Raw genomic sequence first — 23,279 nt, 5'->3', positions numbered from 1 at the left:
GTCATGTTGTGTTAATCCTGAAAGCACAGTACTGTAAGTTCAATCCCATAGTAATGTCCAAGAACAGAATACTAAAATGATATGGTAGCTCAGAGTATAACTTTGTCTTTCGCAAAATGTGAGGTTAAAGCAGACGATCTTGTTTGTGCTTTCGCTGATATAAAAAACTGAGAAGTAAATTGAGGCGCCCAAATCTTTGTTTCATAAGCAGGAGATACAAAGAATCTATGTAAATAACTCATTCAAATATTTATACATCCAAACCTTTATGTGCCAAGAGCAGTGCTTGGGATTAGGAATTTAAAGGTGAATAATATACATTCCTTTCTCTAGTAGGTATCCAGTCTTTTGGGAAAACATCACTGAAATTGTAAATATGAATTATAAAATGAAGGTGTAAGTTCATAGAAGTTTTTCCAAGGAGGGGGAAATTTATTTTAAGGAATAATAGACTTAATTATAATTCCAAGAAGGATAAATCTCACAGAAGTAAGTGACATTATAGAAGTACATTCTAGATATATAGTAAAAAAAAAAGTCCGAATGAAAGCAGGGTTTGGATTGTTATGGAAGTTTTGGTATATTTGGTGTTTTGAGTATTGCATATGTGGAAGACTTTGTGAATGTGTACATTGAAAGCAGAACAAAGAAGGTCTGACAGTGTAGAAATTAGAGCAGTAAGAATCTGACAATAGAGAAAGATGATCTTCCATGTGTGGGAGCAAACAATATTAACTTTCACAAAAGGTCATGTTAGTGAGGCTAAAGGGAGGAGAGCAAATATGAAAATCAATTCTAGTTTAGAACTGAAGGTAAAATCAAGCTAAACATGGTGAGAAAGAGATGAAGGAATAAAAGATGACCTCAAGATATCTGGCATAGAAACCTTTGCTTAAATTTTAAAAAACTTAGGAAAGAAAATGAGAGCGATGACATATTTTTTTAGTTTAATAGAGAATGCACAAGATGCAACATAAAAAGCTGGATATAGAATTTATGTACGAACTAGAACCAGGAGTTCTGTCATCATAAAGCTATAGATCAATGGTTGATGAAGTACTCTCCATGCCCCCGATCTGACTTGCCAGATACTTTTAAAAATCAAGTTGTTGTTGTTGTTGTTTTTTAAATGCAGCCACACCATTTGGTTACATTGAGCTACAACAGGAAACTTGAATAATGAAAATGCCTGTATGTCTCATGAAGCCTAAAATAGTTATTCTTGAGATCTGTCTCAATAATGTTTGCTAAGCACCGCTGTGGATGTCAGCTGAAACTTTGAGAATGAATGAAATTCTGTAGCAGAATTGTCAAGACAAAAAATCCAAGAGATACACCCATAATGCCTAGCATTCCTTCTGAGGATAATTACTTCTGACTCCTTTAAACATGGAAATTGATTAGAAAAAGGTTGCATTAAGTGCTGATGTTTATAATATAGCTCAAATAAAGTCTAACTTTTCTACTAGCTCAGATGGCAATAAATGAAAAGTTATGAGAGACAAGGGAAACAACTTGTGTATATTTCAACGGTTAAAAAGGAGAATACAAGCATACATTTTAAACTCAAGTATTATAACCACTGTGAGAAACTAAAATCGAAGTACCACTCCAAACTTGTTTAAAACCTGAGAGCCAAGCTCACAACCTAGTAGGATTAGGGATCAATAAAATGAACAAGGTGTTACAAAATAAAATGTCAATCCAGAGCTGTAAAAAATGCCAGCATTGGCTCTATTGAAAATAGTAAAACTGAATGAAAATGCTATTACTTTATACCATTGTGTTTGTGTAGTTCTTTGCCTTGCTCTACAAATACTTCAAATTACAAAATTTTTAACAGTCACAGAAGAATTAGTGGAGTGGGAGGATCAAAAGTGGGATAGATACTTTTCACTGCACACATTGTAATTTTTAGTGTCTACTCCATTTTGTACTTTATGAAAGCCTTACCTAAAAACATTAAAATTGAATCCTATGCTTAAAAAATACATATATATGATATTTGAAGCCATTCTATTGACCTTAATGAGAAAAAATGAATAAAGCTTTGCAAAAAATAGACAATGATAATGATATGTTAATAAATCTTGTGTAAAGATTAAATAAACAAATATTAGATAGTAAAAATCCCAAATAAAAATAATATACTGAACTACATTGTATATTAATTATTTTATACATCAAAAACACTATTCAAAGCTTACAAATGAGAGCTATTGTATAAGAGAAGATATTTGAAATTTATATACAATGAGTCAAGTATATAAATTCATAATTTTGAAGGATTTCTATAAATCTTTAAGGAAAAAAGAAAACTAAATAGAAACTTGTGGTAAATCTTGAAAAGTTAGAAGGGGACAAACAAGGGTTTTGCTGCAGTATTTTGACCTGGATGATGTTTATAAAATTATTACCTTATTTGAAAGAATTAGTGTGTTTAGACTTCACAGTAATACTTTCAATTCTTTTGATATCTTCACAAAATAAGAGGTCCACATGGCCAATAAACATGAGCAGCATACAAATCCAAACTAAAATGAAATAACACCTTCTATCAACTGGAATGGTTGAAATTTAGAATTCTGATGATACCAAGTGATTAGAATCTCTGCCAGATCCTGTTTTAAGGAATATATATATATATATATATATATATATATATATATATATATGTATTCATTAACTTGATCCTGTTAATCTTAGGAAGAAAGGGCTATTTTATTGCTACTTTCTTGTTCAAAGAGATTGGTTGCTTGTTCACTACCGCACAGTTAGTAAGAAGAACCAGAATTCCAACCAAGGTATTCTAACTACTGCTGTTTCTGTGTGAAGAGGTATGAAGAAGGAATCAGGTACAAGCCTGTGTCTAGTGGTAACATTGAGAATGTCATATAGATGGAGTTGAGTCTAGTTGTACATGTATCCTACTGGATATCAATATGTGTATTAGGGATTTTTTTTTACTGTAGCCTAGAAAGCTGGAGGCAACGTCTTCAAAGTAACAAACAATGAATGTGGGAGGATAAAACTGGAGAAAAGAAAAATAAAAATGAAAGGATAAAACTGGAGAAAAAAAGCTATTCCAAGTGAGTCCAATACTCTAGAGATATCTTCACAACTACTGATATACTTAGGTTATGGTAAACAGTTGTATTACCTAGAATACAGAATTAAGGGAATATATTAGTCAGATTTTTGTCATTTTAAAGAAATACTTAAGCCAACTTTATAAAGAAAAGAGGCTTCTAGGCTGTGACTGGATAAAGTATACAATATCATATGCAACTGCTAAAACTTTAAAACTGTAAAGTTGATATAATTTTTATTATTGAAACCACTGTTAAAATGAGTAAATATTCAAACAAAATATTAAAAAAGCATGTGCTTTACACATGATGACATTTAATGTGAGTACTAAAACTTTAAACTCCATTTCAAGTGCCACATGAAATTCAAAGATCTGGATATTTAAGGGCATAACACCAGTGTCAGCTTAGCTCTAAGGGGGACCTAATTAAAGACTAAGTTCCCATGTGGGAAGCTGAACCACGTCCAAACCATAACAGAGATGAAGAAGCAAAGTACCATGACGTGAGCTACATAGCTTTTAGTTGCACTTATACTTCGGACCATGAGACTTTAACCAAGATCCCTCCTACTGATCTAATGGAAAATGAAATATGTTGGATGAAATAATCAGCAGCCCAGTGCTGAATTTGCAGACCTAAGTATAAAGCCACAATGGATATGTCAGAAGGCTACTAGGGTGTTATTTATTTAAATTTATTTCTTGGAATTGAGCACCACCTTAATGGCCTGAAAGTGTTAATGTATGTCCCAAAGTACCTAAATTACTCCCTAAATGTAATTTATGCTGGAGAATAATCAGACTAACTTGATTTAGAACAGCAGGATATAAGTTATGCTGAACATAAATGAAACAGCAGTGTAATTTTAAATACAGCTTGCATAGTGAATGAGAATTTTAATATTTGCAAAATTTTAAAAATCACTTGATTTATTATCCATATGTTTACACTGACATTTTTTGTCCTTTAGTTTGCTCTACATTTCCTCTTATTGCTAAGGGAAAATGCAACATTTTCCCTGAAAATAATAGAGAAGATAAAATATATTTATTCCCATGAGTGCTATTTTTAATATCTCTTTATGTTTCTAATTGTCTCTGCTGTTCTCTTTGCTCATAGACAGTTTGATTAATGGAGTAAGAGGAATTTAAAAGCACAGTGGCAGATTAATGATTAAATTTATAAATGTAACATTGTAAAACAGTAAAACTATCTATACACACACATATATATACATATATGTATATATACATATTTATGTAGGATGTTCCTTGGGAGGAAAGAATTTAAGTTTATAAGTAGTCATGATAACAAATGTAATTTTACATAGTAAATTCAAGAATATGTTTATACTCTGCTATTAACAACACATATTAAATGCAAAAGTATATTTAAATTTTTATTTGACACTTGAAATGGAGTTTAAAGTATTATTACTCACATTAAGTGTCATCATGTGTAAAGCACATGCTTTCATTTTTTAATATTTTGTTTGAATAGTTACTCATTTTAACAGTAGTTTTAATAATAAAAACTATATCAATTTTACAGTTTTTGAAGTTTTAGTAGTTGCATATTATATTGAATCCCTATCTATTTATCCAGTCACAGCATAGAAGCAGTCTCTAAGGGTGTAAAATTTTGTGAGGTTGCAATTAGTAGAAAAAGATCCAAAAGAAAAAAACTTTGGTACCCAATATAAAATTTCCAAGTCCTAATGCACTAGCAGGAATTAAGAAGAGCTATCACCAGTCCTGTTTTTGTGTGGAGAGATCATTTTCTGTCACCTTTTTGAGTCTGGAAAAAAGGTTGTAAGTGGAGAACTCAGGCTTTCAATCTGCTTCCTCATTAGTTCCATTTCTTTATTCCAGAACTAGGAGGGCAATAATCAACTCTAAACATTCTAAAAGTTATCTTCCCTTCGATAAATACAGAATAAAGACAACCTGCAAAAGAGGCTTAGGGGTCAGAGTTGAAGGACTCTTGATGGGATCTAGTGGCTAATAGTACTATAATTGCCAGGATGGTGAGGGGCAGCAAACTAAGTGCATGATTGGAAATGTTTAGATTATATAGCACCCTGGGTATCCATAGAACATATGTTGGAGGAATTTTCTTCTCCTAGTAGCTGCACGTGTTGATGGAAAGATAATTCAGCTAACCGGGTAGGAATAAAAGCAAACCAAGAAAGTTTACTTACACATTCTACAAAGGTGGATTGGTAAATTGTGCAAAATTATGCTCCAGACATATTAAGAATTAGAATATGACAATGGCAGTAAAAATTATTTTAAAATTATTTTAACTCATGTGACATAAAAAGTACAAAACTAGCAAAACAGAAAAAATATAATGAAAATCAAAATTGACTCTGTAATGTCACCAAGAAGGAACAATGTTAATTTTCCTCATAGCTTTTGTGATTCTCTTGACTCCAATCACATAGTTTGACTGTGAAACCTACAATGAGAAATTCTCTTTTAAAGGAAATAAACTACTAAAGTGTATTCTTGGGTCATTTATTGTCTATAATATGCCACTGAAATATATGCCTACTAAATTATTTGTGAACATGCAAAAATATTCTCAAGATCATTGTGTCACTGAAGGATAGTCCTTACTGATTGTGTATAAAATATTATTAATTCTCAAAGGAAGATTTTTAAACCAGCTATAGTTAGTGACTATGCTTCCATGTACTGCCCTTTATATGAGGCAAATACCGTCTTGTATATACTTTAAAGTTAAACATAAAATGATTTATTAATTACAATGTCTGTCAGAATGTAATAGATATAAGACATATGATTAAATCTTAGGTATTTAATAAAGATGGAAAAAATGGGAAAACTGAAAGCATAGTATTCTTTTGTAGAATGGTGATAAATCCTGGAAAATATCATTCCACTAAAAGAACATGTAAGGTAGTGAAAAGATGTCATTGAGATCAAAGATCTGATTTTGAATCTCCTTGCTTTTTAATCTTTTTGAACTTTTTTCAGATTATTAACTTTTTTGTTTTTTTCCATTAGAATATAAATCATAATGGTTATGCTAGTGACATAGTAGTATAAAATTGAAGAGTCTAATGTCTGGCTCATAGTAACTGTTCAACAAATGTACATTTTGTTCTTCTACTGTGAAAGAAGTGGGTAAATAAATACAGTTGTGTTTTAGCTCTGATATGTGAAATTCCCTAATGAAGGTAAAGGTCTGATAGGATAGTGTAGTTTTCAAATGTATAACCCACTGAATCTTAAAGACTGAAAAAAAACTTTTACTGTGAGGCAACCTCACAGCTAGGAACTTTCAGGATAGCCTATTGCTAGCAGATTCTTTCTAGGGCAAGCCACAGGAGACCAAACAGATTATATATCCCATCTTACTTTATATTCATGATTTTCACTTTGAGTGTCCATTAGAATTACCTGTGTGCTTTTAAAATAACAGATGTCAGAATCTAGCAAAGATACTAATTTTATAGTTCTGTAGTGGAACTCTAGTATTTTGTTGTTGCTATAGCTGTATTGTAATACTCAGGTTATTCTTTATATCCAACCATCTTCAGATGTAGAACCATGGTTGTTTATTAGTCTGTCTCAATTTCTTGTATGACTAGAATATAAGCAAATAAATATCTGCTTCTTCATAATGTATTCATATGTGATATTAAATCAATTGTTTGTACTAAGCTCCTTCAGCATTCTAGTTTGAAAGATTTAATAGATACAATAAAGTAAAAAGAACAAAGGAAGTTTGCACCCATCTTATAGTGTACACTAGTGAAATATCTAGTGGGTTAATTTCTCACATCTGAGTCTAATGACATCTGTCATTTTGTATACTTGATGATCTTAATGAATAAACAGTTTTGATTCATGAGTGATATTGAAACTGATAAACTTAGAGAGATTTAGATTTTTAAGCCAAAACATTTTGAAATTGAATATATAGCTGTCAAATAATGTGTTAACTGTTAACACATTTAAGAATTAAATATAATTACATAAAAATTGCAAACATTCCAAAGTGATTTTATATTTATTTCAATCAAGAAATATAGTCAATTTTAAGGGAAAAATTAGTCTTTAATTTTGTGGCATCTTCTTTCATCTTAATTATTATCTATATTAACTGAAACTGTGATCTACAAATATGAGAACTACCAAAATGATAGCTACGCTGATATATAAAAATGTGCTGTTTCCACAAAATCATTTTTTATAATCAACTTATTTTCCTTGATCTTTATTTTCACCTTCTAGGAGATTTGACAGATCTGTGGAAAAATGGCGGCGTTTTCATTATGATATGAAGACATTTAACCAATGGCTAACAGAAGCTGAACAGTTTTTCAAGAAGACACAACTCTCTGAAAATTGGGAACATGCTAAATACAAATGGTATCTTAAGGTAAGATTTTGATATTTTTTCCCCGAATTGTCTTTATCCTCGCCTTAATATTGCAAATGCTTTACTTATTTACCTTCAGATTGTGAAGGAGGATTGGATTTATGTTACTAATTTTTTGTTGTCATTTTACATATTAGAGAATCACCTTAATGATCATGTTGGGGGACATTACTATGTGCTTTTTATGAAAGGAAGACATTCAGCCTAGATAGGACTTGGCTTATCTGATGAACTATGGAGTATAATTGCATCTGTGATACAGGGAAGCATCTTACCACTGGGTATAATGTGGCTTTATGGTAGTGCATATGTTTTTACCTGGTTTTGGAACCTGTCCAGAAGGAGAATTTGTTCTATACTTGCCAATAATGTGGTTGCCATAAAATTACAGTTCTGTTTCCCTAAAGACAACTTGTGGTGATGTAGCAGTATTTTTATATATTCTATTGACAAAATGCCTTCTGAGATAGTCTCAAGGCCAAAGCAATGCATAGTTAATTGTTGCTACTTATTGACTTTTTATGGTTTATGTTAATGGAAGTGCAATGTATGGATTATAACCAGTGTAGCATTTAATGGTAATTTCTCTTTTAAATATGAAGTGAAATAAATTGCACTGTAGGTGATCATTTTATTTAATAAAATTTGTAGTTTAGGTATGAGAAATACTGTTTCTTGTATTGAGGCTAAAGTAGTTCTGTAGTATTATTAGCTCAAGTTTTTCCTGTTACAATTTTTGATCTAGTGGATTTGAATTAGGTCCAGTTTTTAATGCCAGAAAATACTGATTAAGAAGAGGAAGGCAAAGAAATGATATTAAATAATTTAAGCATTTAAAAATGTTAGGTTCATAATAGCAGTATGAGAATCCAACTTTATAATTGTTCAGTCTCAAAATTTTTGAATAGTCAATGTGCTATTTGATATTAAGTAATGAGCATTTAAACACACATATATGACATAGTATTTAAACATACAATGTGAGCACTTGAAAAATACTGTACAATTATAATCACATCAATCAAACTTTTATATACCCAATATCAGCCTTTGAAGAAAGAAAATTCATGGATTTCCAGTCTGTTATCATAGAGATGATACATTTTTAATAGAGCTAAACTGAATTTTGACCTAATGTAGCATGACAAGTTCTCTTCCTGAAGGGCATAAATACATTAGTGTGATATGGATGTTCCTTTGTAGAAACATAAACCTCTTGAATTTCCAAAGTCATCTGACATAAGATAAATATAGTTCACAGTTTATAAATTTAATATAAACTTATTGTGAAAAATCAAAAAATGTAGGGTAATATATTTACTATCGTTCTGCTTCCCAAAAGGTAGTTCTTTATTTGGGTGAGGGGAATAAGAAGGATAAAACCCACAGCCTTGTACATGCTAGGCTCAGGCTCTATCATTGAGCAACACCATAGTGTGGTTTCTGGTACTTGATACAGATTGAGTTTTTTGAGAAGGTGGTTCTAGGATGGAGATGAGCATATGGAAGTTTTATAATGGAGTGTTTTTGTGACTCAACATTTCGTGTGTGTGTCAGGATAAAGTTTTCTTTCTGACTTTTGTACTTACATTCTGTTAATTTTATAGTACCTATGAGTATATCATTTCTATGATAATTCTGCAGTGTTTCAGCCACTATCCTAAAAGAGAGCCCAAATATACATATTTAGACTGAACAAAATAACCACACTACTCACTGATATTATGTTTGTTTCCTTGACAGTCTTAGTTTCCTCTACAATTCTTTTTATACATCTATAATCTAACATTTGCTATGCCTACCTGTGATTAATGCCTTCTAGTGTAGACTTTTCACACCATGCTTTTATCTCTTAAAATGTAATTTTATATTTTATATCTTCCATATATTTAGTCAATACTTTCTTTATCTTCTTGGAGATATGGAATACAGATATAATAAATCTTATGTTGTCTTTGTGAATTCTAAGTCATTTTTAGTTGATCAATTTTTCTCCTCACTGGGTACTATTGTGATGTTTCTTTAGATACTAGTAACTTCTTATTGTGTGTCAGACATTGGAACTTTTAACTTCTTGACTAGTTAATATTTTTGTATGCAATACATTTTCTTAACCTTTCTTCTTGGATACAGCTAATCTACTTGGTAGCAGCTTGATATTGTGTAGATCTTTAGCACATACTTTGTTAGTTCTGTCTAGGGTTAATTTTTCCTACTGCTCAGCCAAAGCTCTTCTCATCACCCTGATGCCCAGTGAATGATAACATTTTACACCATGGCTCATGGCTAAAGGCACTACTCACTACCCAAACTGAGCTCTGGTGATGGTTTGCTTTAGTCTTTTTACATGGTTTGTTCCCTAATCTTGGATAGCTTTCTCACTAACATAGCCTCATTTAAAAACCAGCTGTAGACTGGATATCTGTAGATATCCAAAATTATCTCTCTGTGTTCTTTCTTTCTGTCTAGTATTCTAGTATTCTACTAGACAGAACAATTTTGATGGCATTTTATTTGGTAATATATTTTAAAGATATAATCATGTAATTTTATAATAATTTTGTATGTCTGAGGAATATTGAAAAGTTCTCATTTCTTCACAGGGAAGTTTAGTTGAAACTTATAAACATTTGCCAAAAATTTCTCCTTTAGAAAAGTTTTAAAAATCTATTTTTAGTCAATTGCATTCTTTTTAAAATTTTATTTATTACTATTGTGAAGGTAATGTACAGAGGGGTTATGGTTACATAAGTCAGATAAAGAGAACATTTTTTGAAGTTTTCCCATCCAGTTCCTACCCACAATTTTTGTATTTCATTTTCAACACAGTATGTGGTAAGTATCACTGCTGCATTTGTTAACCCTTTGTCCCATCCTTTCGGTGCCCCCCTTACCCTCTCAAAGACAGATAAACAAACAAGACAAAAGGAAATGAAAACAAAAATGACAATAAAGAAAAAATATCCCTTGTTTCCACCTTCTATAGAGAGTTTATACTGTCAGATGCATATAGCTGTTGCACCTATGTGATCCTCTATAGAGAATATCCTCCTTTGGTCTCACTCTATGAGAATGCCTAGGGACCTGTATAACTTCTCATGCCCCAGTGTACTTTTTTCTTGTACAATCCAGTTTGCTTGTAGATTTATAGGCACATTCTAGCTACCACAAATTAGCAAAACCATGCAACCTATGTTTCTCCAGGTCTGGCTTACTTCATTTAATATATTTTTTTCCAAGTCTTTTTGATGGATGAGTAGTATACCACATTTCCTGATCCATTTGTCCACTGAGGGACATTTGGGTTGACACCATATCTTGGCTATGGTAAACAATGCTGCGATGAAAATAGTTGTGCTGGTCACTTTAATGTGGCTTTATTTAATCTAATGCTTTCTTAATTTGCATATCAAAGAAAAATTCTAAACTTGAAGAGAAAACTTTTGTAGCTGTCAGAGGTCATAAATCCTGTAAACATTGATACATTTGTTTCTTCTTTAGTGATTGTAAGCCAAAAGTAATGTACATGTACACACATCTATACATCCACATGTACATTAATAAGCACAAATGTAAAATACTCAAGGCTATGTTAAATTTCAAAATAAGAATTTGAAAAAAGATCCAGTAAGATATTATAGGAAACCTCTACTTATGGGATGTCTAGAAATCTCATCTGTCTTAGTAATCATTTTTAAATTTGATTTTATAATCAATGTAATGTACAGAGGGGTTACAGTTACATATGTAAGGTAATGAGTACATTTCTTATCAAACATTGTTACCCCTCCCTCATTTTTCTCCCACTTCCCCTCTCCTAACCACTTCCCAAGTTGTAAAGTTCATTTCCCACATATTTTCTCGTGTGTATCCTTGTTGCATTGGCTTGCTCTTTGTCCATTGTGTCACCATTTTGTTTCTCCCTTTCTCTTCCCCAATTCAGATAAATATATACACATAAAAGACACAGGATACCAAAATTAAATACAGTGACAACAGGGGATAAACTAAAGGAAAAAGAAATGAAAGAAAAAGTACATTACAAACAATTACAACAAAGAAAAACCTCTTGTTTCCATATCTTGGAGTTCATTTGGCCTAGCCTTATCTTATGTATTCATATGTACATAGCTATTGAGCTATTGTGGTCTATTCTAGACATGTACTATTTATTACAAATGAGGGAGAATATAGAGCCAATGTTTCTTTGGGTCTGGCTTACTTCACTTAGTATGAGTAATCATCATTACTGATTAATAATGAATAGGAGAGTTTAAATATTTGCTGTGAAATTCTCTTAGGAAACAGGAGGTAGGTGGTTGCTGCCAGCAGCAGATTTGATGACATGAACAATTAATGTTTACTTTGAGGGAATTCAACCAAGTAGCCAATGTACTGCAAAAATACATACAGACCTAAGTTTGAGCTTAGAGACACACACATAAATTCTAGATAATAAACAGAAAAAATATTCTTTATATATTGTAAACTTGTCCATATTTATTGCAATGAACTGCATTGTATATATTATTTTTACTTCTAAGAAGAGAGATTAGTGCCTAACTGAGGCTCTGTATTGTCATTTAGAATAAAATAACTTCCAATACCAGAAAGGTGGTTTGGCTCCATGTAACTCAATTATTTTTCTCTGTCACAAAAGAGTGATAAAATTAATTGTATTCATTTATAATATTGCAGAATATTCCAAAGCAATTGACCATGTTACCATGGAGAACATCTTAAAAATATCGTATTGTTTGACCGGAGAAAATATCAACTATATAATATGCCATTAAAATTAGTTTGTCAGTAAATCTACTCAGTTATCTTTGTATATATTTATGTGTTTGTTCAAGAAGTAGAATTCAAGTAAATGGAGAAATGTGATCACCTACTAAAATATTGATATGTCACATTGGACTCTATTAGAGATTTGGAACAGTGGGTTTATATTCCAGTTTATTTAGCTTAAAAAATCTTTAGCTTGAAGAATCTTGTGAATTTGACTTAGACCTTTGTCTCTGCTTTCTCTTCTTTAAACTTTAACAATTAGATAAATAGGAACCACTTAGTATGAATAGCATTTTTCCATGAAGTAATTACTCATTAAATGTAAACCTTAAATAATTACCCAACATAAGTGATTATATTTATAAAAAACTAAAATTCTTTTGCTGAATTATTTTCCTCAACTATATGAAATGTAGAGTGACCTACCTGGAAATTCCATTAAACTTTATTTTCATGAAATGTGCTGCTATCTTCTCATAGTGTATCTCTTGGATTAAAAATTGAAGAAAGTTCCAATTCAGCCCAACACATTCGCCTCAGATAGCTGACACTTCTGCCTACTCATTTTCTAGCTAACAAGAAGAAAAGTTAATGGAAGTTTTCAGAGAGAAAGCTGAATACCATGAAGCAAAGTTATGAAAATAATGTTAACTCATATGATGACAAAGTGAGTTGGTGTGTCATCAATTACCTTGAGTGAAAACAGGAAAGTAAAAATCATAAAATGCTCTAACATTTGAGTTTAGCCTATTTTTCTGGGCTAGAAAAAGTAAGTGTTAACATATGAGCTGTTATTGAATGGGACTGAAAAATTGTCACAGTTGCCAGTAAAAATAATTTAAAAAATCACTATTAGATTTAATATTTAACAGGACTAAATATTCTTCTTATAAATGGAAAATTACCCTGTTTGTTTTATAGGATAAGGTTGCTTAGTGAACCATATAAAATGAGTGCTTTCTAAAGAATATTTTATGAACAAATCTGAGGCTTTGAGTCTTAAGAGATGCCATTTGAAATCAACAATAAGCAATGAGATTGTGTAAATGTACTTTTAAGGGTTTAAGTCAACAACAAGCAGCATAGAGAGTCAAACAGCATTGTGATATTTTGATGTAAATTCACTGCTAGTTTTAGGAAAAATAATTTTTATTAGTATTAAATTAATCAGTCTTCTGGGATCCCCATCAATGTTACTATATTTCTGCTTCATAATTTATATTATACAGTGATGTCAAATACATATATTTTGATATGAGAAATTTAATTAAGACTGTTTACTTTGAGATGTAATAATAAGTCAAGTTCATTAGGATAGGCTAAAACTTAGGTCAACATGGATTAAATATAGTGTATTTGAATGCTTATATTGTTTTACCATCAACTATCACTGTCAGAAAAAAGATACTTTTCCATTCCTCAAATTCAAAGTAGGCATGGAGAATGGCAAATTCCATACAAACTCATGTGATTCTTTTTATGATCCCTCAGATGGGAACAATGAGTGGGTAAGAAAGAGAGGGCACTGGTACTTGCAGTTGGGGAGAATGGCAAAGAAAGAATACAAAAATGTCAAAGACAACTTTAGCTGTTCTCCAATTTTGCCTTACCTTGGCTATTTGTGATTGAAGAAAGTACTTTGTAAAGGATCCAGCTCTGATGAGTTTAGATTCACAGAGCACAATAGAATTGAGATGACTCCTGGCCAGAAGTTTGAAACAAGTGTGTATATGAAAAGGCTCCCTTCTTCTTAATGGAAATGCTCAGGGTTTTTCATTCTTCTCATTCTACTTTTTTGTGCTCACAGCCCAAAAAAACCTTCATATAGCAGTTGCTGCTTTTGAAAAGCTATTGGTTTGTACAGAAACGATGAATGTTGAAGGGATGCACATAGGTCACTGACAGGCTCTACAAAGTGAGATTTGTATTTTTATTAGGATTCATTTTAAGACTCTTAATATTTGATTGGTAATGTAACTCCCACAAAAGACTCTATAGAAGATAAATGACATTATATTAATACAGATCAAATACCCACTACCTCAAAAAGGCATATGGTATAAAGGCTAAATTGGATACAAGCATGCTTTTCTATATAGTCAGTTTTTACAGTTCTGATTTCACCAGCTGGCTGGTGAATTTGACGGCTTCTTAACAGCCACACTGCTGAGACTCAAATGCTGATAGAAACTTTGATGAAAAAATCACTTGAGTAAATATTTCTGCCATCTGTTGCCCTTCTTTGGGATCCCAAAGTTAAGAAAAATTCATACTATCACTAGCAGTAATAAAATTTCAAATGATTACATTTTGTGGTCACAAAACTATCCTGCTTTATGTAACTAGAGGATGTACACTAACATAAGGGAATCAGCAAGAAAATTTATTGCTAAGACAATTTGTCTCTAGTCACTTGCTTTAGAGTTACAGCGATTTATAAGAAGGGGAACACATTTTACTATGAGCTTTTCAATGTTATTATTTGGTAGTGGCATGAGAATTCAGTCTCTTAATACAGTTAAACAGTTGGGCACTTCATTCTTTCGTAAATATTGTTAGCCTTTTATTGCTGCTTAGAAACTATTCTCCAACTTCTTGGCTCCCATGAATCTTTACAGAAGTAGCAAATGACATATTTATTGGGAGTTTGGCACAGTGTAGAAATTCAGAGAGGGGCTTTAACTGAACCCTATCTTTCATAAATAATTGTATTAAAATATTTGGGTAATTTCAGTAGTTTGTTCTTATGAAACTGTTGTCCAGCATGACATATTTAAGAAGATGACAGATTGTTGTATATTATAGGAAAGAACCAAGAGCCCAAACTACAATTTACTTCAATAAACATAGAAATAGAGAGCTTCTTAGCATGTACGGAAAACAAATCATTCCTAAAGGATCCCCAATGTTACTCAAGACAAATGAGAACAAAATGTGGAGCATGCAGATTATACATCTCATATTGAAACAGAGTAAATTGCTCACATCAGCATAGAAATACTGAGAAACAAAAGTGGATAGTTAATGAAATACACATATTAATATATGCACTTTTTATGAAATAACAATACAATGATAATGTTACAGACATATTGCTTTTCTGATATTCTCAGTATCTTCTTACCAGGCCTTCTAATACTTATTTCTATCTTTTTATTTTATTTTATTTTTTATTGTGAAAATACTGTACAGAGAGGTTACAATTACATGGGCAAGATAATGAGTACATTTCTTATCAAGCTTTGTAGCCTCCTCCTTTGTTTACCCTTCCCACCCTCTCCCCCCACCCAATCCTCCCCGCTCCCCTCCCCTCCTCCGCCCCCCCCCCCCGCACCAAAGTTGTAAAGTTCATTTTCAACATAAGGACTTGTACATCTCATTGTTGCAATGGGTCCACCTGTATCCCTATTTAGACGATTTGTTTTCCCCCTTCCCCTCTACAAACTATACCGACATCAAATACAGTGAAAGTAGGGGTTATACTATGGAGGTGGGACATACAAAGCAACAAAGAAATAATCTTATAAATGTGTTAGAAACAATTGCATGAAAGAAAAAAACATTTGAATAGATATCTTGGGGTTCATTCCCCTAACATCACCTTATCTGACCTTTTCTGCTTGACTCAGACATATACTACATATTGCAAATAAGGGAAACCATGAGACCTATGTTTCTTTGGGCCTGGCTTACTTCACTTAATATATTTTTTTCCCAAGTCTTTCCATTTCCTAACAAATGGAGCTTACTTTTTTTTCAAGCCTGAAGTTTGAACTTAGGGCCTCCTGGTTGGTAGGCTGGGGATATACTTCTGAAAAGTACTGCCAGCTCTCTTTCTCACTGGTTATTTATAGGATAAAGTCTTGCCTCCTGCCCAGGCACTTGCTTTAGTTATGATATGCCACCAGTCTACCAAACACTGAAAAGACAGCTGCACACTATTGCATGCAGTTTTCCTCCCTGGAGACAGAATATCCCAGACTTTTCTACATGAGCTGGCCTAGTATCACAAGATTGAACCCAGCTATGGGTTGAAAAGGAGGAGTGGGGGTGCGAGGAAATTCATGTGCTTTTCTCTTTGGCTGACCTTGAATCATGTTCCTCCCATTCTCAGCCTCTCAAGTAGCTAGAATTACAGGCATGAGCCATAAGTGCCTGCTTTTAATTTTCTTTTTCCATTGAAGATACTACATTCTCCCCAGCCTATATTTTCCATGTCTCACTGTCTCCCATTTTTGTTTTGCATTTATCTCTTTTTATATGTGCTCCTGTTCCAATGTCAGAAATCCTTTTTGACAACCCATATACAAGCACACATATAGGATTGCCTTTAGTTCAGATTATCCTCTTTAACAATAACACTGCAATTTACCAAAATTTTGATATTTACATATTTCTCATGTGTATCTTCCACCAGAAGGGAAACTGTCTTTCTTACTCCCCAATGTACTTTAGTATAGAAAACCATTTCTTCATATAGTGAGCATGCATCAATAAATAAGAGTTATACTTTCACTGATCAATTTTCATTGGAAAAATATTCCCAAATTTGTCTATTCTCCCTTTTTTGCCCTTTTTTGTCATTACATTCCAAATATTCTCTTCTATGTACAAAATAAATAAATTTCTCACATTTGCTGACAGTTTAAAAATAGTTAGATTCCATTCTCTTACTCATTAAATTGTATCTGAAATAACAGAATACATTCAAAAAAAACTTCTTGTGGGCTAATTCTTTAAAAGGCAGATATTATTTGCTGATAGGTATGTAGAGGTTGACTAAGAACCTACTTTCTACCAATGAACTCATGATCTCATGAGTTCAGCATATTAGGCTAAGGTAGAAGTAAAGTAGAGTTTGTGAACACTCAGCAAGTACAAGATCTAGCCCATAGAAAATGGTGCTTAATTTAAAAAAACATTAAGTATATTTTTGTCTTTCTTGATATTCATCTATTATATCTCTGCCATTACCAGCCTTACTTTGGAAAACATAAATGTGGGAACCAGGTAAAAATGTAATATTGTAAAAGGAAGTATTCAGGAAAAGCCAGACATAAACCAGTTATACAAAGGGAGTGAGGAAATATTTTACCATAAGTTGTAAATTTTGAACAATGGAAAAATTGGCAAATTCTAATACAACATGACTATTCACAGTTTAGTGTGTTCAGGATGAACTATTCATTAATTTGAATAGCAAGTGTCTAGTCATACTAGTAGTAAATCTTCCTACTGTGTAATGAAATTATTGATATAGGCCAGAAACTGAGTTGTTGGCAAACAGTGTAGACTCTAATTGACAAAATTTTACTTGAAATAAATTTTTATTAATGCCTTCTAATCAAAATTAACAAGGAAGAAAGGTTCAAAGATAAGAGCAATTAAATATAGTGATGACTATGAGTGCATATTTGTTTGTATGATAGCATTTCCTCAAGAGCTAACAGGTTCATTATTATTCCTATTTGCCAGTATATAACAGTGCTTTATGAATTTATGTAAAATTTATAAAAACATATTTACATACTATCATGGATCTAGGATTTCATGTGATGTATTGTTTATGAGTAAATATATGTGATGTCACTAGAATGCTTGCAGTAAAATTAATGATTACATATATACTTTTTAATATTAGTATAATATTGCCAAATTAATATTTATCACATCAATATCCAGTTCTTTGAGAAGGGCAAGCAATGGAGATGAATCCTAGCAGTCACTTGTGGGTTTTTTTTAATTTATTTTATTTTATTTATTTTTTTTGCCAGTCCTGGGGCTTTAACTCAGGGCCTGCGCACTGTTGCTCAGCTCTTTTGCTCAAGACAAGCACTCTATCACTTGAGTCTCAGTGCCATTTCCAGCATTTTCTGTTCATGTGGTGTTGAGGAAGCACTCTACCACTAAGCCACATTCCCAGCCCAGTCAATTGTTTTTATAAATAAAGTTTTAGTGGAACCCAACTACGCTGTTTTATTTATATATTGTTTATGGGTACATTATAGTTACAAAGGCACGTCTATATAGTTGTCAATAACATTACATAGCTTGCAAGACAAAAATATTTGATATGTAGATCTTTACATAAGTAATTTGTTGGTATCTCCTTTAGAAGGTCGAAAAATGAAAAGTTACAGTACAAAAGTAACTTTGACCTTTTTTTTAAAACATTCTTTTTATTTTGTGTAACAGACTTGGATTTAGTCCATGCTTATAAAAGACCTCTTGCAACAATGAGAAGTACAAGTTGTCATGTGGAAAACAAACTTTACAACTTGGTGGGGGGGAGGATTGGGTGGGGGGAGAAGGAGGATGGGAAGGGATGGAAGGGTAAACAAAGGAGGAGGCTACAATGCTTGATAAGAAATGTACTCACTATCTTTCCCATGTAATTGTAACCCCTCTGTACAGTATTTACACAATAAAAAAATTAAAAAAAAGAATCTGAAAAAAATACATTAAAAGTCACTGTATTTGATTCTGGTACCCTGCATCTTCTATATACATTTTTCTAATTTGGGTAGGGGAAAGGAAATAAAATGCTGAAACAAAGATACAATTTGACCCATTGTAATAATGAGACATACAAGACACTATGTTGAAAATGACCATTACAACTTTGGGGGTGGGTGGGAGGGAGGGTTGGGGAGGTGGGGAGGAAAGGGATGGTAGCAGAAAAACAAAGAAGGGGGTAGCAGTGCTTGATAGGCAATGTACTCATTACCTTACTCATGTAACTATAACCCTGCTGTACAGCATCTTTATAATAAAAAATTTAAAAATAGTCATACCATCATAAAAAGAAAAAATCAAATAATTAGTTAAGTCACATTCAATTCCAGAATTAACAGTTTCTTTCTAAGATTTACTTTCAAATATCAAATTATTATGTATAGTTGTGGGCTGTAGTATTAGACTCTACTCCCATTGATAGGACTTGGTATTGAATTTAGGGTCTCAGTGAGGCTCCTTAATCACACAGCTGAACATCTACCACTTGAGCCACGCCTCTACCCTCAGCATTATTAAGCTTTGATACATGTACACATGATGCAATGGTCGCATCAATGTATTTAGCATATGTATAGCAACTATTCTTTTGTCTGATGGTATCACAAGTTCTACTTGGGTTTCTGATCATTCTTCATGGGATTATACATCAAATGTATTGCCATGTCATATAATACTTTTAGAGGTTGTCCTGCTGGAGCCTTTTTTCTCACCACCCAAGTGGTGCTAAATATAGGTCCTACAATAATGCAATTGTATTTCCTCTTGTGATTTTGAATGTTAAGGTAAATTATAAGCTTGGTGTTCATGTATTCTAATAGAGATGCCTTAAAAATCAATAAGATACATATCATGTGATAAGCTGCCGGCACTAAGCATATTCAGATCTGATCATTTCATTTACTCTTCCATATTGTGAACCCCTTCATTTCCTCACAACGAATCCCCTTATTGACATGTATGATTTGTGGTGCTTATAAATGAGAAACTCTAATGTATGTATAATGTCATCAGAGTAACTCTTCTAGCCTGGCTCCTTTTGTAAAGAAGGCTGAATTTCCCTTGAAGAATCTGTGAAACATAACCATTTACATGTAATGAAGACTTTGCAATGCTTTGAGATTGATGTGCAATTTCTATTTGACAAGAGAGAAACAATTAGGATCAATAGTGGTCATATATCCCAGAATACCAATGTTACTTCCACACTTTAAGTGTTGTTGGATCATTATATGAGATTCATAATTTTGTCCTGTTGTACCCACTTTTACATTACCATTCAGCCTTAATTTATTATACCCTATTAAAAGTTTTTAGGTAATTTGTTCTTATTGCTACTCAGACATTAAAATGTCTGCAGGCTGTGAAAATGAATAAATTTAATGTGCCAGCATAGTTCTCCAAATCTTGGCTTTGCTACTAATAGTACAAGCTTATATTGTATTGTAAATCTCAGTTAACATGGATTTATTTGAAAATCCTATTTTATTGCTAATTTTAAGTATTGTAACACATGCTTCAAACATTTTATTCCCAAATTTGTATTTGTTGTTTTTATAATATTTGGCTATTGTGTTTACTGATTATATATTTTAATACTAATAATAGATTGTTGAAACAACTGTTATTCAAAAACAAAGTGATTGTCAAAAATAATAAGCCAAATAGCATAATTTGATGGAGGCATGTGAACATTTGTTTAAGACATATACTGTAATGAACAAACTCATTCAATCCATAATTCATACAGATTTGCAAATTTAATTAGGTATCCAAGGCAATCCATACAAGAGTGCTCAGGGCAATTCAACCAATACATGAGCATCTAATATAAATTCATTAAAAGAAGGCTGAACTGGTGAAATGTTTCATAGTCTCCTTGGGATATTATTAAGAACAGAAAGTTTGAAATAAAATTACAATATTACACAGAAAAGAGAAATAGGTGACTATTCTAGCTCATTCTGTGTGCTATAAAATACCTTTGAGTGACTAATATTAATATTTACACATTTATTGGCTCATAGTTCTGGAGACTGAGAAGTCAGTGTCAAGTTGCTAGCGTCCTATTAGGACCTTGTTGGTGTGTTTATGGGAAACAGGTGGAGAATGGAAGAGAGAAAGAACCAAGTTGTATGTTTTTCAATTTAATTTATTTTTACTCTTTTATTATCTTTAAATATTTGTACATAGGAGTCGCCATTTAACAAATCAGAATATATTTTATCTTCAACATTTTCACCCACCCCACCCATCTCTCTCCTACTCCCTCTTGTTACAGTCTCTTCTTACTTTTGTAGCATATTAATTGGATTCTATTATGATGGAACTAATCTTATTTGTGAGCATAAAATCCTAAAGTCCTGATCATGTATTAAAGATTCCAGTTCTTAATACTGTGATCATAGCCACTCATTTCTAACAAGAGTATTAGAGATAACAAACGATAGCAGTTACATTCACCAGTACCACAAGACATAACATTACCTGTGTATTAAAAAAAATCTATGAACCACTACTAAGCATACTTTCAGCATTTATCTCCAACATTTTCATCAATTTCACATAGCCTTTACCAAGCAAACTTACTTTGGAGCTGCTCTGGGTCAGACCATTTCTAGGTATTTAGCTTAGGGAAAGTGATAAAACACTCATCTACTTTCAGAAAATCCAAGTTTACTGAAGTTGAAAAACATTTAAACATTTGAAACATGTAAAGATCTATGTAAATAACAGAGAGAAGTGCAAACCTAGGAAATGCAGAAACATTTGAAAAGTGGTTGTATGAGGGAAAACTTTGATATATAGTATAACAAGAGTGGTTTTTGGTCACATAAAGATGTATAGAGCCAGGTGCCAGCGGCTCACACCTGTAATCCTAGCTACTCAGGAGGCTGAGATCTGAGGATCATGGCTCAAAGCCAGACTAGGCAGGAAAATCTATGAGACACATATCTCCAATTAACTACCAGAAAACCAGAAGTGGTGCTGTGGCTCAACTGGTAGAACGCTAGTCTGGAGCTGAAGAGCTGAGGGACAGCCCCCAAGGCCCAGAGTGCAAGCCCCATGACCGACCAAAAGGACAGGTGCATAGAAAGAAGTCACAAGAAATAATACTACAAGGATCATTTCTTCTTGTGTTGGGTTTAATTTGGTTTATTCTGTTTTGGTACATTTTGTGTATTTAAGCTGTTAAGCTAGAGTTTTATAAACTGTGAGTTGTGAGTTTTGTTGGATGTCCAAATAATTTAGTATTTAGTGAAACAAAATAGAAGATATAAGGGCTCTACTCATAAGATTGAACAGTTTAATTGTTAATAGTTTTTGAGGGGGTGTATGCATGTGTGTGTGTGTGTGTGTGTGTGTGTGTGTGTGTGTGTGTATTTGAAGATTTCTGTTTGAATGTCGCAATATAGCAATATGATAAATATGAGGAAAAATTTAGAAGTCATACCAAGAAATGAATAACTTGGGAGTATCATCATAGTTTCTTTTTTAAAAAAACAACTTGTGCAGAGGATATAATACAATAGTTATTTAAATGCAGTAGATTATAAAGTTGGTTTAATGCATTGTATTTGCATGTTATTTAAAACTTTGCTAGAAATGTTACTTAAGGTGACTTTCAAAAAGTTTCAGCAAAATTGGTTTATATAAAAGTGTTCTTATTCTTATAACTCAATCTCTGCAATGTTAGATGTTTTACCAGATTCATAAGACTAATAACTGAAGGTCTTTCTGTACAAACATTATATGACTTCATCACCAGCTAGAATATAGAGACATTGACCAAAATAAATTAAATCATAGCTCTGCTTAATAAGCATTGAGAAAACTAATAAGAGTACTTGCCACCCACTGTAGTACAGAGCCTTCCTAAATGTCCCTAAGCATAGTAAGTGATAAAGATGAAATCATTTCATCTCTAAAGCAATATTGGTTGGTGAAGAGTATAACTAATTAAACACTATCTTGTGTTATTATCAGCAAGGCAGAAACACAATATATTTATTATTGTGGGTAAAAGTTGACCTTCTGCATTAAAAGGAGTCATTTTTAAATAGATTGTATTTGCATTATTAATGATGATGACAGTAGTCAAAATATAGCAAGATACTTGTAAAGCCCTTCGATTACATTGCCATTCTTCTATTAATCTATTTAGATGTGTATTTCAAGGCTCCTTTATTGCTGTAAGACGCCTGTTACTGGTGACAACAAGATATGGGGCCTTGCATTTCATTTTCTTTCTAAGAATTTGTTATTGTATGTAATAATATAGTAATTTAAATTGTTTATTGAAACAGATTCTATGATGTTTTATACATGTATTCAATGTGCTTTGATTTTATTCAACTAATTCTTATCATTTCCCTCTCCTTGATTCAGAATACCAGTAGACACTTGGCAAGAGAGCAACAATTTAGCAAGCAGCTCTTCTATAGGGTATGAATAGGTATATTGAGAGCA

General features: G+C 32.4%; 1 protein-coding gene across 1 annotated transcript in view; it reads left to right on the top strand.

The window, feature by feature from the left end:
• LOC105993437 (dystrophin-like) overlaps positions 1–23,279 on the top strand; it is a gene marked incomplete at its 3' end in the record, with an annotated part of 1,816,642 nt that overhangs the window by 950,820 nt on the left and 842,543 nt on the right. Inside the window, 1 exon segment of the mRNA XM_013026710.1 lies at positions 7,358–7,505. Coding sequence (XP_012882164.1) covers positions 7,358–7,505 — 148 coding nt within the window.

The sequence above is a fragment of the Dipodomys ordii genome, unplaced genomic scaffold (assembly GCF_000151885.1).
Source record: "Dipodomys ordii isolate 6190 unplaced genomic scaffold, Dord_2.0 Scaffold96, whole genome shotgun sequence".
In the NCBI taxonomy this organism is placed as follows: Eukaryota; Metazoa; Chordata; class Mammalia; order Rodentia; family Heteromyidae; genus Dipodomys; species Dipodomys ordii.
The sequence above is the reverse complement of the archived record's forward strand: the minus strand, read 5'-3'. Positions and strand labels throughout refer to the sequence as shown.